The sequence below is a fragment of the Saccopteryx leptura genome, chromosome 3, assembly GCF_036850995.1.
Source record: "Saccopteryx leptura isolate mSacLep1 chromosome 3, mSacLep1_pri_phased_curated, whole genome shotgun sequence".
Classification (NCBI taxonomy): Eukaryota; Metazoa; Chordata; class Mammalia; order Chiroptera; family Emballonuridae; genus Saccopteryx; species Saccopteryx leptura.
Genome location: NC_089505.1, coordinates 124656747 through 124670278, shown reverse-complemented (window position 1 = coordinate 124670278; position 13532 = coordinate 124656747). Strand labels below are relative to the sequence as shown.

Genomic DNA, 13532 nt, shown 5'->3' with positions numbered 1-13532 from the left:
TTATTATGTGGAGTAATCATCAAGATAATTTCATCAGATAAATTCATCAGACTTCATTAACCTTTCATCAACATGAGCCTTATATTTTGCTATAAATGTTCTTTTGTTTAATATGTCACACAAAATTTTCTTTATCATCATCACATCCTTATTTAATATAAAAGGAAAGACCCTGAGCTTCCTTTAAAGAATTTCCGATTGCCAAAATTTCCTTTGCCAAAATTTTAGATTGGTTTGTACATTGACTTTACCATAAAATTTAATCTTTTATTTTCTAGTAACTGACTCTTCTTAAACACAGCTCTTCAGCAAGGTAGCACCAAGAAGTTAGTTATTAACAATTTAGGCGCTTTAACTGTGTTGTTAAAGGTGATATGTTGCAATTGATATTGCTCGATTTTAGTTTTTAGTTTCAGTTATTTTACTGAATGTCCAAATATGACCAGACACTTTTAAGAAACCAAATGTCATTTCTTGAAAAAAATTTTACCAGGCAGAAGGAAAAGAGTAACTGTACATATGAGAAACTATATTGGACATTTTTCTGAAATATAAACTAGAAATCTAGAATTCATGTGAACATTTTTCTATCCTTTCAAATGACAGTAAGATGTTACATGCTCTTAAATAAGGACTTTAATATAGAAACATATTCAGGACTTTGAAATTACCTGTAGAACTAAAACAAAACTTCATTTCAAATCTTTTCTTTCAAGTAGAAGAGACTACTCATTGTTTAGATTAAAAACACGAAAACTGAGAGAATTTGTCATTCAATCTTAATCAGTATATTTTTCTTTCAATAGTTGAATAGTTCAAAATTAATTTATCCTTTAAATTTAAAGTATGTATTAAATATGAAGAATGGTAGATCTATTTTATTTAAATAAGTGCAGTTCTTTTGCAGTTTCTGTATGAGAGGCTTGCACATGTTAACAGGAATCTGTGTCAGCAGTCTGTGAAATGGAACATAATCTTCCCAGCCTCTTTAGCGTTTAAGGAAGCAAAATTATTCTTACTCAAGAATGCTTTAGGAACTCCAAGTGTTGGGTACTCTTTTGGAGCATAGCATTTAATTTTTGTCTTTGCTGCTTATAATGACTGATTATGCTCTTTTAAAATTCAAGAATCTTACATTAATGTCAGTTTTAATTCATCAGGTTTTTTCTTCTCTTTTCAGAGAAAGCTTCTTGCTATCTACCTCCACCACGATGAAAGTGTATTAACCAACGTGTTCTGCTCACAAATGCTTTGTGCTGAATCCATTGTCTCTTATCTAAGTCAAAACTTTATAACCTGGGCTTGGGATCTGACAAAGGACGCCAATAGAGCAAGGTAATAATGTTGTTCACAGGTTATAGTTGGGCTTCTTTTTTTTTTTTAAAGTCATCATTGTATTTGGTTTCTTATCATCATAAACATTTTTATCTTCAGCATTAAATTCTCTACCCTTTTATTTAATTAGATATAAGCTATTGTAGCTGACGTATGCAGTTAGTCAAAGTTGGTAATTCCTTAACTTGTAAAGATTTCTTAAATTCAAGAGTAACTAGAAATCCAAAATCAACATTGTTCTCATCTTTTTTGCAATAAAATAGATACAGTACATTTCTGTTGTAATATGTTGTTGAACATTTAGAGAAAATCGGTGTTTTAAAATAATGTTTAGAAAAGGCAAGGGAAGTCTTAATGTATAACTCTAGTAGTAAGTTTATTTTTTTAATAATTCCAGTGAAGAAGGCAGGACATTCTGGACCAGTCTAGTGTAGTTGGGAATAGCTTAACTCTAGCATATGCTAATTGATGTGATCGCTTTATTGCACACATTCTTTTGCACACATCTATATTCTCAATAGGAAAAAAATCCCTTTTCCAGCTGTCAGGTAAATTTACTTAGTTTGTTAATCATGATATCTGTAAAAGATGAATAATTCTTCCTATTTTGCCTATTTGCATTTCTCATCTGAAATATATTTCATCATGTTTAATTACATATGTGGCCATAACATCCCGTGATGCTACTTTGGTGTGTTAACACAATCCCGATCATAGGCTGCTGGTTAGTAAACAAGGAGATTAATTCATTTTAAGGCACATCTATTGTAGTTAACTAATTTAAATGAATATAGAACAATTAGAAATTAAATAATCTGATTTGTCTTTTTATTGTTTTGTGGATCACTGAAATTTTGCTCATCATTCAGACTGTGTTTTATGTAAGCTAAATCTGAAAAGAAAGATGATTCTTCCCTTAAATGTGAAGCAAAAGAATGTTGAAGCAATTCCTTCATCTAATACTTCATTTCTTTAAGCAAATGGTTAGGAAATTTCATAGGATGGCTTCGTTCTGCCTTGGAAATGTTCTGTTATACGTAAATAAAGATCCTTTAGCACCTGTATTTGTTTAAATTAAATCAGGCTATTATTCACACTCAGTTAAAGGTGATGAAAAGCAGTGCCAAAAACAGATAAAAATGCAGCATCGAAGGTCTTTCATGAGGCAAAATACATAGACTAGAGACTTGGCTAAATCTTTTGCCATTCACTGGCAGTAAGGAATCTCCTCCTTTCCTTTTATCAACAACTTGATGGAGAAGGAAACACTATTTCTAAACCATCTGTAGTGGCTAAGTTCAGCGGGCTACCTGCTGTTATTTTGTTCTATCCTCCATTTAATTCCTTAGTTCCTTTTATTTTACAATGACAAAAAATTGCAGTGTAGTTTCTTTTGAAAAACAGTGTTTGAGGGGTTTTTTTATGACTGGCAATCAACAGCCATGTAATTGCTTTGTTATGTTTTACTAAAGAAGTCTGTTAAGTAGCACAACTTTGATACACTAGTAATAAGAGTTTGCAGGTTACAGAGACACCTGTGGTGACCAAAGCGACAGAAGCTGCTTATTAGAAAGAGCCAGTACAGCTGTGTCCTATTAACTCCTTATGACACTTTTTTAAAACACAAAATAAAGGCCTTGTTTAAGGCTTTAGAGCTATTTCTCAATGAATCGCAGGACCTACTATGAAGAATGATAGAATATTTAAAGCTACGTTTTTTAAAATGTGGCATCCCATTATTAAGTTACTGTCATGAAAATAAAAAATAAATATAAAAACCTGAAAATAGAAGTATCTAGAAATTTAATTTAATAAACAGAAAGAATGTAATGATTTCTGGAATTTAAAATACTTGACATCCTTATTCAAAATTAAATTCTATTGATAATAATTTAAAACTTTTAAGGAGAGTTATTACATTTCTCTCTACAAAGTAACAGAATTATGTACCTACTTTTCATGTTCAGCTCCTCATTATTATTGTTAAGGCAAATGGGAGAATACACATTTCATGAACATGATATGAAAATTCATTGGAATGGCATATTCCTAAAGGAAAAGTGAATTTCCTTTTGACATATGAAACTGTAAACGGATTAATTAGGATATATTTTTCCAAAAAGGGGTTTACTTTAGCCAGAAGTTTCTTACCACCCAGCACAGATTCATCTAAATAAAATTTTCTAATTAAGTTCCATCTCTGTGGTCTTAGATTTTAATCACCACATTTATCCAAAGGTGTTTGCCATGAAATTTTCTTGCATCATCCATTTGATGTTATTACCACTGAGTAACAAAACCTCAAACTTTCAATTCAGTAGAAGATCTTTGCACTTATATTTATTGATCAGTGGGCTACATATCAAAAGTTGTTAGCCATCCTTTGTCTATTACCAGAGAGTTAAAATGGGACAGATTAATAATTGGAAATACAGAAGAGATTTCTAGGCATCACAAATAGGGTTGTTACTGTGGGTTTCCTTTTACCTGTGGTTTTTTTCTTTTTTTTATGACAAATATAAAAGTTTGGATATACATTTCTGGTGGGTGGCTTATCTGGTCCCATATCTGGCTATTTTAGCTGAAGCTACTCATATAAACTTATAGAATCCTGAACCTGTATGCTATTAAGTCTGGATGCTTCCTTAGTGGTTTATTGGGACTACCCTTGATACAATAGCCAGGAAAAATTAATGCCTAAGATGGGGAGGGACTTGCCAAGCAAATTCACTTTTGCTTAAGAAATACTCTGATTAAGCCTACAGAAGCATTAGTCTTCCACAGTTTACTGTAAATCTCTCATGTGTGTTAAATATAAGTGAAGGATATTGAGCTAAGTAAGTGAATGCTTTGGTAGGGTTTCTAGAATGTCAGTTGATATTGTTAAATTTCCTCATTTCACTAATAAGCAAGAGTAAAAAAGAGATTTCTATAGCGTGTCACTCCTATACACCCCTGTGATGTTGATGTTTTCGGATTTCCAACCTCCAAAATGATTCTAATAACTTTCTAGGTTGAATACTTATGTTAACCAACCTATATCTGTATCAAATGAATTAGAATAATTTCTAGATTGATCTTAGAATATTTCAAATATGAATGGAAATATCAAACTTTAGCTATAAGAATTATTATAGTTGTTCATGCTCCCTAAATTATGATCTTCTAGAAAGGCTTATTAATTTTATTTCTCTTATTTTTATTTGTCTATTTATTTGTCCCAAGAAACTACAAAATTTTAGAAAGATAACTCAATAAGCTTTTGACAGGTGAAAGTATTGTGTTTAGTTCCACGTAAGATCGTTGCTTGTAATTTAAGTATTGTATATTGAAATGGAGGTTCCTTTCTTGGAAAAGTCTGAACATTCTTGTTGGCTGCCATAGCTAGTTGGATTTCAGGTCCATTGTGTCTTAAAGCAGCAGGCAAAAAGCCCTCGTTAGTCTTGAGAGGTGCTAAAGGATATAATTTTCTAAAGATCCATTTAAACGGATGACGTCAGAGTAATGGCGGGATAGGAAGCGATACCGATAAATATCCTCCAAAACTCAACAAGATCTTCAACCAGAAACAGAAAAACCTATCCTTGGAGCCTCCAGATGTTTTGCAATACACCCGAAGGTATGGTCAAGCGAAAAATTGGCTAAATATATAATCAAACCCTGAAGGAAATAGGGAGTAAGAAATGTTCCGCCTTCCTCACTAACCTAAACGGGGTGGCTTTCACTGGAAACTGAGAATATAGAAACTAAGGCGGGCAAAGGGGGTGAATAGATCCAGGCCGCAGCACAAATGGCCAAACCAGGCTGTGGCACGGAGATCCAAGCTGAGGAAAACCTGTTCCTGTGGCAACCCGGGCAATACAAGCTTCAAATATGAAGGAGAAATAAAAACATTCACAGATACAGAAAAGATGAGGGAATTTATCATCAGAAAACCCCAACTCCAGGAATTGCTAAAGGGGGTTCTCCAATCAGATACAAAGAACAAAAAAAAAAAAAGCCACAAGTAAAAGCTCCAAGAAGAACACAATAAAACCAAATTTAAACTGTGACAACAACAAAAAGAAAGGGGGGGAGAGGATGGAGATTAACAGTAGCAAAGGACGATGGAGTGCAAAAGTACTCACAAAATAGTGCGCTACAATGGACAGGGTAGGAACCCTTTTCATTACTTAAAGGTAACCACCATTGAAAAAACCACCACAGAAGCACATGAGATAAAAAAGATAGCAACAGAGGAAAGATGTATGGAATACAACCAAATAAAAACAAAAGATAGAATAATGAAAGAGAAGGATCAAACAAGACACAAAACTAACAGAAAGCAATATATAAAATGGCAATAGGGAACTCACAAGTGTCAATAATTACACTAAATGTAAACGGATTAAACTCACCAATAAAAAGGCACAGAGTAGCAGAATGGATTAAAAAAGAAAATCCAACTGTATGCTGCCTACAGGAAACTCATCTAAGTAACAAGGATAAAAACAAATTCAAAGTAAAAGGCTGGAAAACAATACTCCAAGCAAATAACATCCAAAAAAAAGCAGGCATAGCAATACTCATATCTGATAATGCTGACTACAAGACAGCAAAAGTACTCAGAGACAAAAATGGCCATCTCATAATAGCTAAGGGGACACTGAATCAAGAAGACATAACAATTCTTAATATATATGCACCAAACCAAGGAGCACCAAAATATATAAGACAGCTACTTATTGACCTTAAAACAAAAACTGACAAAAATACAATCATACTTGGAGACCTCAATACACCGCTGACGGCTCTAGATCGTTCATCCAAACAGAGAATCAACAAAGATATAGTGGCCTTAAACAAAACACTAGAGCACCTGGATATGATAGACATCTACAGGACATTTCATCCCAAAGTGACTGAGTATACTTTTTTCTCCAGTGTACATGGATCATTCTCAAGAATTGACCATATGTTGGGCCACAAAAACAACATCAGCAAATTCAGAAAAATCGAAGTTGTACCAAGCATATTTTCTGATCATAAAGCCTTGAGACTAGAATTCAACTGCAAAAAAGAGGAAAAAAATCTCACAAAAATGTGGAAACTAAACAACATACTTTTAAAAAATGAATGGGTCAAAGAAGAAATAAGTGCAGAGATCAAAAGATATATACAGACAAATGAAAATGACAATACGACATAGCAGAATCTATGGGATGCAGCAAAAGCAGTGATAAGAGGGAAGTTCGTATCACTTCAGGCCTGTAGGAATAAACAAGAGCCCAAGTGAACCACTTAACTTCCCACCTTAAGGAACTAGAAAAAGAAGAACAAAGACAACCCAAAACCAGCCGAAGAAAGGAGATAATAAAAATCAGAGCAGAAATAAATGAAATAGAGAACAGAAAAACTATAGAAAAAATTAATAGAACAAGGAGCTGGTTCTTTGAAAAGATCAACAAAATTGACAAACCCTTGGCAAGACTTACCAAAGAAAAAAGAGAAAGAACTCATATAAACAAAATCCAAAATGAAAGAGGAGAAATCACCACAGACACCATAGATATACAAAGAATTATTGTAGAATACTATGAAAAACTTTATGCCACTAAATTCAACAACCTAGAAGAAATGGATAAATTCCTAGAACAATACAACCTTCCTAGACTGAGTCAAGAAGAAGCAGAAAGCCTAAACAGACCTATTAGTAGAGAAGAAATAGAAAAAAACATTAAAAACCTCCCCAAAAATAAAAGTCCAGGCCCTGACGGCTATACCAGCGAATTTTATCAAACATTCAAAGAAGACTTGGTTCCTATTCTACTCAAAGTCTTCCAAAAAATTGAAGAAGAAGCAATACTTCCAAACACATTTTATGAGGCCAACATAACCCTCATACCAAAACCAGGCAAGGATGGCACAAAAAAAGAAAACTACAGACCAATATCCCTAATGAATACAGATGCTAAAATACTAAACAAAATACTAGCAAATCGAATACAACATATTAAAAAAATAATACATCATGATCAAGTGGGATTCATCCCAGCATCTCAAGGATGGTTCAGCATACGTAAGATGGTTAACGTAATACACCATATCAACAAAACAAAGAACAAAAACCACATGATCTTATCAATAGATGCAGAAAAGGCTTTTGATAAAATACAACACAATTTTGTGTTTAAGACTCTCAACAAAATGGGTATAGAAGGAAAATATCTCAACATATATGATAAACCATCAGCTAACATCATATTAAATGGCACTAAACTGAAGGCTTTCCCCCTTAAATCAGGAACAAGACAGGGTTGTCCACTCTCTCCACTCTTATTTAATGTGATACTAGAGGTTCTAGCCAGAGCAATCAGACAAGACAAAGAAATAAAAGGCATCCATATCGGGAAAGAAGAAGTAAAGGTATCACTTTTTGCAGATGATATGATCCTATACATCGAAAACCCCAAAGAATCCACAAAAAGACTACTAGAAACAATAAGCCAATACAGTAAGGTCGCAGGATACAAAATTAACATACAGAAGTCAATAGCCTTTCTATATGCCAACAATGAAACAATTGAGAACGAACTCAAAAGAATAATCCCCTTTATGATTGCAACTAAAAAAATAAAATACTTAGGAATAAACATAACAAAGAATGTAAAGGACTTATATAATGAAAACTATAAACCATTGTTAAGGGAAATCAAAAAAGATATAATGAGATGGAAGAATATACCTTGTTCTTGGTTAGGAAGAATAAATATAATCAAGATGGCCATATTACCCAAAGCAATATACAAATTTAATGCATTTCCCATCAAAATGCCAATGACATTTTTTAAAGAAATAGAGCAAAAAATCATCAGATTTATATGGAACTATAAAAAACCCCGAATAGCCAAAGTAATCCTAAAGAAAAAGAATGAAGCTGGGGGCATTACAATACCTGACTTCAAACTCTATTATAGGGCCACGACAATCAAAACAGCATGGTATTGGCAGAAAAATAGACACTCAGACCAATGGAACAGAATAGAAAGTCCAGAAATAAAACCACATATATATAGTCAAATAATTTTTGATAAAGGGGCCAACAACACACAATGGAGAAAAGAAAGCCTCTTCAATAAATGGTGCTGGGAAAACTGGAAAGCCACATGCAAAAGAATGAAACTGGACTACAGTCTGTCCCCCTGTACTAAAATTAACTCAAAATGAATCAAAGATCTAAACATAAGACCTGAAACAGTTAAGTACATAGAAGAAGACATAGGTACTCAACTCATGGATCTGGGTTTTAAAGAGCATTTTATGAATTTGACTCCAAAGGCAAGAGAAGTGAAGGCAAAAATTAATGAATGGGACTACATCAGACTAAGAATTTTTTGCTCAGCAAGAGAAACTGATAACAAAATAAACAGAAAGCCAACTAAATGGGAAATGATATTTTCAAACAACAGCTCAGATAAGGGCCTAATATCCAAAATATACAAAGAACTTATAAAACTCAACAACAAACAAACAATGCAATAAAAAATGGGAAGAGGACATGAACAGAAACTTCTCCCAGGAAGAAATACAAATGGCCAACAGATATATGAAAAGATGCTCATCTTCTTTAGTTATTAGAGAAATGCAAATCAAAACTGCAATGAGATACCACCTCACACCTGTTAGATTAGCTATTATTAACAAGACAGGTAATAGCAAATGTTGGAGAGGCTGTGGAGAAAAAGGAACCCTCATACACTGTTGGTGGGAATGTAAAGTAGTACAACCATTATGGAAGAAAGTATGGTGGTTCCTCATAAAACTGAAAATAGAACTACCTTATGACCCAGCAATCCCTCTACTGGGTATATACCCCCAAAACTCAGAAACATTGATACGTAAAGACACATGCAGCCCCATGTTCATTGCAGCATTGTTCACAGTGGCCAGGACATGGAAACAACCAAAAAGCCCGTCAATGGATGACTGGATAAAGAAGATGTGGCACATATACACTATGGAATACTACTCAGCCATAAGAAATGATGACATCGGATCATTTACAGCAAAATGGTGGGATCTTGATAACATGATACGAAGTGAAATAAGTAAATCCGAAAAAACCAGGAACTGCATTATTCCACACGTATGTGGGACATAAAAGTGAAACTAAGACACATTGATAAGAGTGTGGTGGTTACGGGGGGAGGGGGGAAAGGGAGAGGGAAAGGGGGAGGGGGAGGGGCACAAAGAAAACTAGATAGAAGGTGACAGAGGACAATCTGACTTTGGGTGATGGGTATGCAACATAATTGAACGACAAGATAACCTGGACTTGATATCTTTGAATATATGTATCCTGATTTATTGATGTCGCCCCATTAAAAAAATAAAATTATTTTTAAAAAAAAGATCCATTTAAACAATGATACTAATAGAAACAGTGAGATATGCCTGTAAATGAAAGAGATGGAAGAGCTAAAAAGAGATGGATACTAATAAATAAAGAGATCCTACAAATCACTTCTAGAAGTGGCTAAAATATATCCTAAGAAAGGTATGTTTCCTTCATGTTTATTCATTGAATAAACATTTACTGAATGTTTTATATGAACCAGGGATGGTGCTCTGCAGTGGGACAAAAAGTTAAAAAAAATAACAATGCTAATGTTTAAAACATTTGTAGTCCTGTAGGCAAGACAGACATAGAGCTAAAATGTAATATGAAGTATGTTCAAGGTGCTTGAGAGTGTAAATGAACTTCATGCTGAGTCATCCTATGTCGGGGGTCAGGGAGGACTTGAAAGAGAGGGCACATGGAAAGAAGAAATTAGAATTTTACTTTTCTATTCAGAGATTTTTATATTAGCAGCATTGCTAGTTTATTGGGTTGCAGATATTTGTTATTCTTACAAAAGGATATTGGTATTTTAAACCTCATTATTAGGTGTCTGAAATGAAGGGTTTAGTGGTTTACATAACTATGGGAGAGAAAAAAATAGAAGGATCTGGCCAGCTAATATATTCCTAAATGATCTGAACAAGATTGAGGATTAGGGCCAGCCAACTGGGTTGGACAGATGATTCACCCCAGTTTTGGCAGATGCTTACAGGCAAACAATGAAGCAGAGATCAGATACTCTTTTATTATTATTTCTATTATTATTATTGACTTGTTAGAGAGCTTCAGAGAGAGAGAGAGAGAGAGAGAGAGAGAGAGAGAGAGGAAGGAAGGAAGGAAGGAAGGAGGGAGGGAGGGAGGGAGGGAGGGAGGAAAGAGAAAAGAAAGATAGTAGATAGATTTGTTGTTTCACTTATTTATGCATTTATTGGTTGATTATTGTATGTGCCCTGGCCAGAAATAGAACCTGCAACCTTGGCCTACCAGCTGAGCTGCCCAGCCAGGGCTAAATACTCTTTTGTATTATGTGTAGAAAACCATCATGGATTAAACTAAACAATCAAAATACATTTAGTGAATAAATTCTTGGGTGACGAAAAGATAATTTCTTAAAATTCAGGATAGATATCACCTCTCGGGAGCCTTGCCTCTCTCCACCCTGCTCTTGCCACATTCTGGGTGAAAATGCACATTCTATATGCTCCCACAGTGTCCCTGCGCTAACTATATTGATTGCACTTGTTGCAGTGTATGGTTGTTCTCTATCTCCCTGCTGGATTGTCAGCTCTCCAAGGGAGCTATGTGTATAATCTCATTGTTACACAGTACCTTTTTAAAAGTGTTATTTTGATAAACAATCTCTACTAGGCTTACTGAAAAATAAGAGAGACCAGCTTGGGTAGTTTAAAGAGTATTAGAAATGCAGCTACTGTATATCCCTCTAATTTTGTGATCTTCCCCCATCATTAATTTAATAGTCATTAATAGGACTATTAAAGCAAAAACTCATTCCCTGCAAATAAACTGAAAATATCCACACTGCTGACTCTGCTGACTCTGCTGACTCTCCATGTCTTCTGCTGACTCTGCAGCACCCAAGAATATTGTAGCCTATGCTCATGAGTTCTGGTGCCTGCAGGCCATCTGGAAAGAGGCTTGAAATCCACTCTAGATCAGTTTATCCAGTGGTTCCAGAGTTTCTGCCCTAGATTTACCAAGTCTCTATGATACCCTTGAAGCAACTGGCATCTCATATTGGGTCATTCTGGGATGGTACTCTGAGCCTTCTGCAGTGGTGGTGGCATTGATTCAGTAAACATGTCCATAGGACCAGAGTACGAAACTGGCTGTCTGGTGAGATATGCCTAGCAACCAGGCAAGTTCCATTTGGGCACCATTAGAATTAAATAGAGATAGCACTGTATTTATACTAATGCTATCTAGCACAATAAAAGCATTAGTTTGCTTTCCTCTGTTAGATACCTGCTGGGTACATGGAAAGATCGGCACACGAGTGCCCTCACTGCTAAGCTGTAGGTTCTTGGCTGAAACTGCTTTGTCAGAGAAAGCCGCTGAATGTGTATGGAACCGTAAACCACCAGGGTCATCAGTAATAAGTGAGTTAATAGGTAACTCATTAGGCCCACAGGCAAATGTCTCCATTTGTCCATCCTGTATAGGTACTGGTTTAGACTATCTTCATTCTAAAAAACTTGAACACTGAACTGACTAGGATAGTGCCAGCTGGGTAATCAGCCAGCTACCAGTGCTGAAGAATGAGTTGCTTGTATGTAAGATCCTGAGGTGAAAATGTTTCGCACATCAGTGTACATGCTACAAAGTGTTAAATCAAGCATTGCATACCATTTCTAAGCAATGTTCAGAGTAGCTGCAAACTGTTCCCAAGGAATTGCTGGACAATGCCTGAGTTACAGAGTTTGCATGTAACATATACGTAGTATTGTGTTAAGTTTTGCATACACACTACCAATGTTCACAGCAGAATTCTATTACCTGTCAATATTAGCTTTTGAACTTAATGCCCTTGGGTGCAATATTTCAGTTAACTAAATTTCTGCTGCTGTGCTGACAGGTACTTGTTAGCCTTAATATTCAATGAAAGTTTTCCACATTACTTAATCTTTGGCAAGAGTTAATTGACTTAAAGTTCTTATTATTAGTAGCTGTCTTCACCTGCACTTTCCATCTCTAATTAGCCATATTCACAGCGGCTTACCCTTAATTCCAAACTAGTCAGTAGTTCATGCCTGGCTGAAACCTAGCTGACCATGTTGAGTCTAACCCTACACTCTCATTGATCCAGCAAATATAGCTCAGGTGTGAGATCTGCATGGGAAACACAAGGAGTGTTCATTTGTGGCTGCTACCTTAGGAACAGAATCAGATTCTACAAAAGTAGCTGATAAAACAGATGGACATGTTGTGGTCAGGAAATTAAGACTTCCAGAGAGCCTTCAATGCCAGACTTCCATATGCTTTTCCTCAAACTTCTTTATTCCCTTTGTGCTACATTTTCCTTCCAGTCGTTTTAAAGGGAATGTATTGCCATCCTAAACATCTTAGGTCAAAGGCTTAATTAATGCTTTAAAATAAAGGTTCCAAAACACCAGGAGAGTTTGTCATTTTCTCCCTGGTTTGTTTTGTGAAGAGGGAGGAGAGAAGGTGAGGAGGAACCCCTCCTGTTCCATGATTACATCCTACCCACTCATTTTCTCCTTTTCTCTTCTGCTTTTGATTTTTAGTGGCGGTCTTAACAGAATGTCAAGATCAATTTGCAGCATGGTTTAACTCAAGGTTTGCGTTCTGCCAGCAGCAATTGTCCCTGCAAACAATGCCACCGTGTGTTCTTGTAACTTCAGAAGCTTTTAGAAGGATCATGGCAAGGGCAGCATCTAATGACTTTATTAGTGTAGGGTTTCAAATGGACTCAGTAATTGTTCATATCTCTTTGTCAGCAAGTCATAATTACTGCTCAGCATTGTCCAAGGGAGTATTTGTGAATAGTTTTCTAATAGTTCCGCAAGGAAGGGAAAGAAGGAAATGATAAAAGGTAATATATGATTGAGAACAAGCCAGTCTGTATATTGATGATGACTAAACTGTTTATAATACATTCTTTACTCTTGTTAAAATAGAAGATTATCCTTTTAAAGATGTTTTTTGGGATAATTTTAAATTACCAGTTTACAAGCCTTTTTTACCTGATTTGGATACTTCCCACAATACTACCTAGTCCTATAATCATAACTGTCTGATGAGAATTTTTATCAAATCTTATTTTTCTCATGTACTAGAT

The 13532-nt window shown here is 35.1% G+C and overlaps 1 protein-coding gene across 1 annotated transcript in view; it reads left to right on the top strand.

The window, feature by feature from the left end:
- Positions 1-13532, top strand: part of FAF1 (Fas associated factor 1) — a 495805-nt gene that overhangs the window by 357060 nt on the left and 125213 nt on the right. The window contains exon 13 of the mRNA XM_066376249.1: positions 1181-1335. Coding sequence (XP_066232346.1) covers positions 1181-1335 — 155 coding nt within the window. The remainder of the gene's footprint in view (positions 1-1180; positions 1336-13532) is intronic.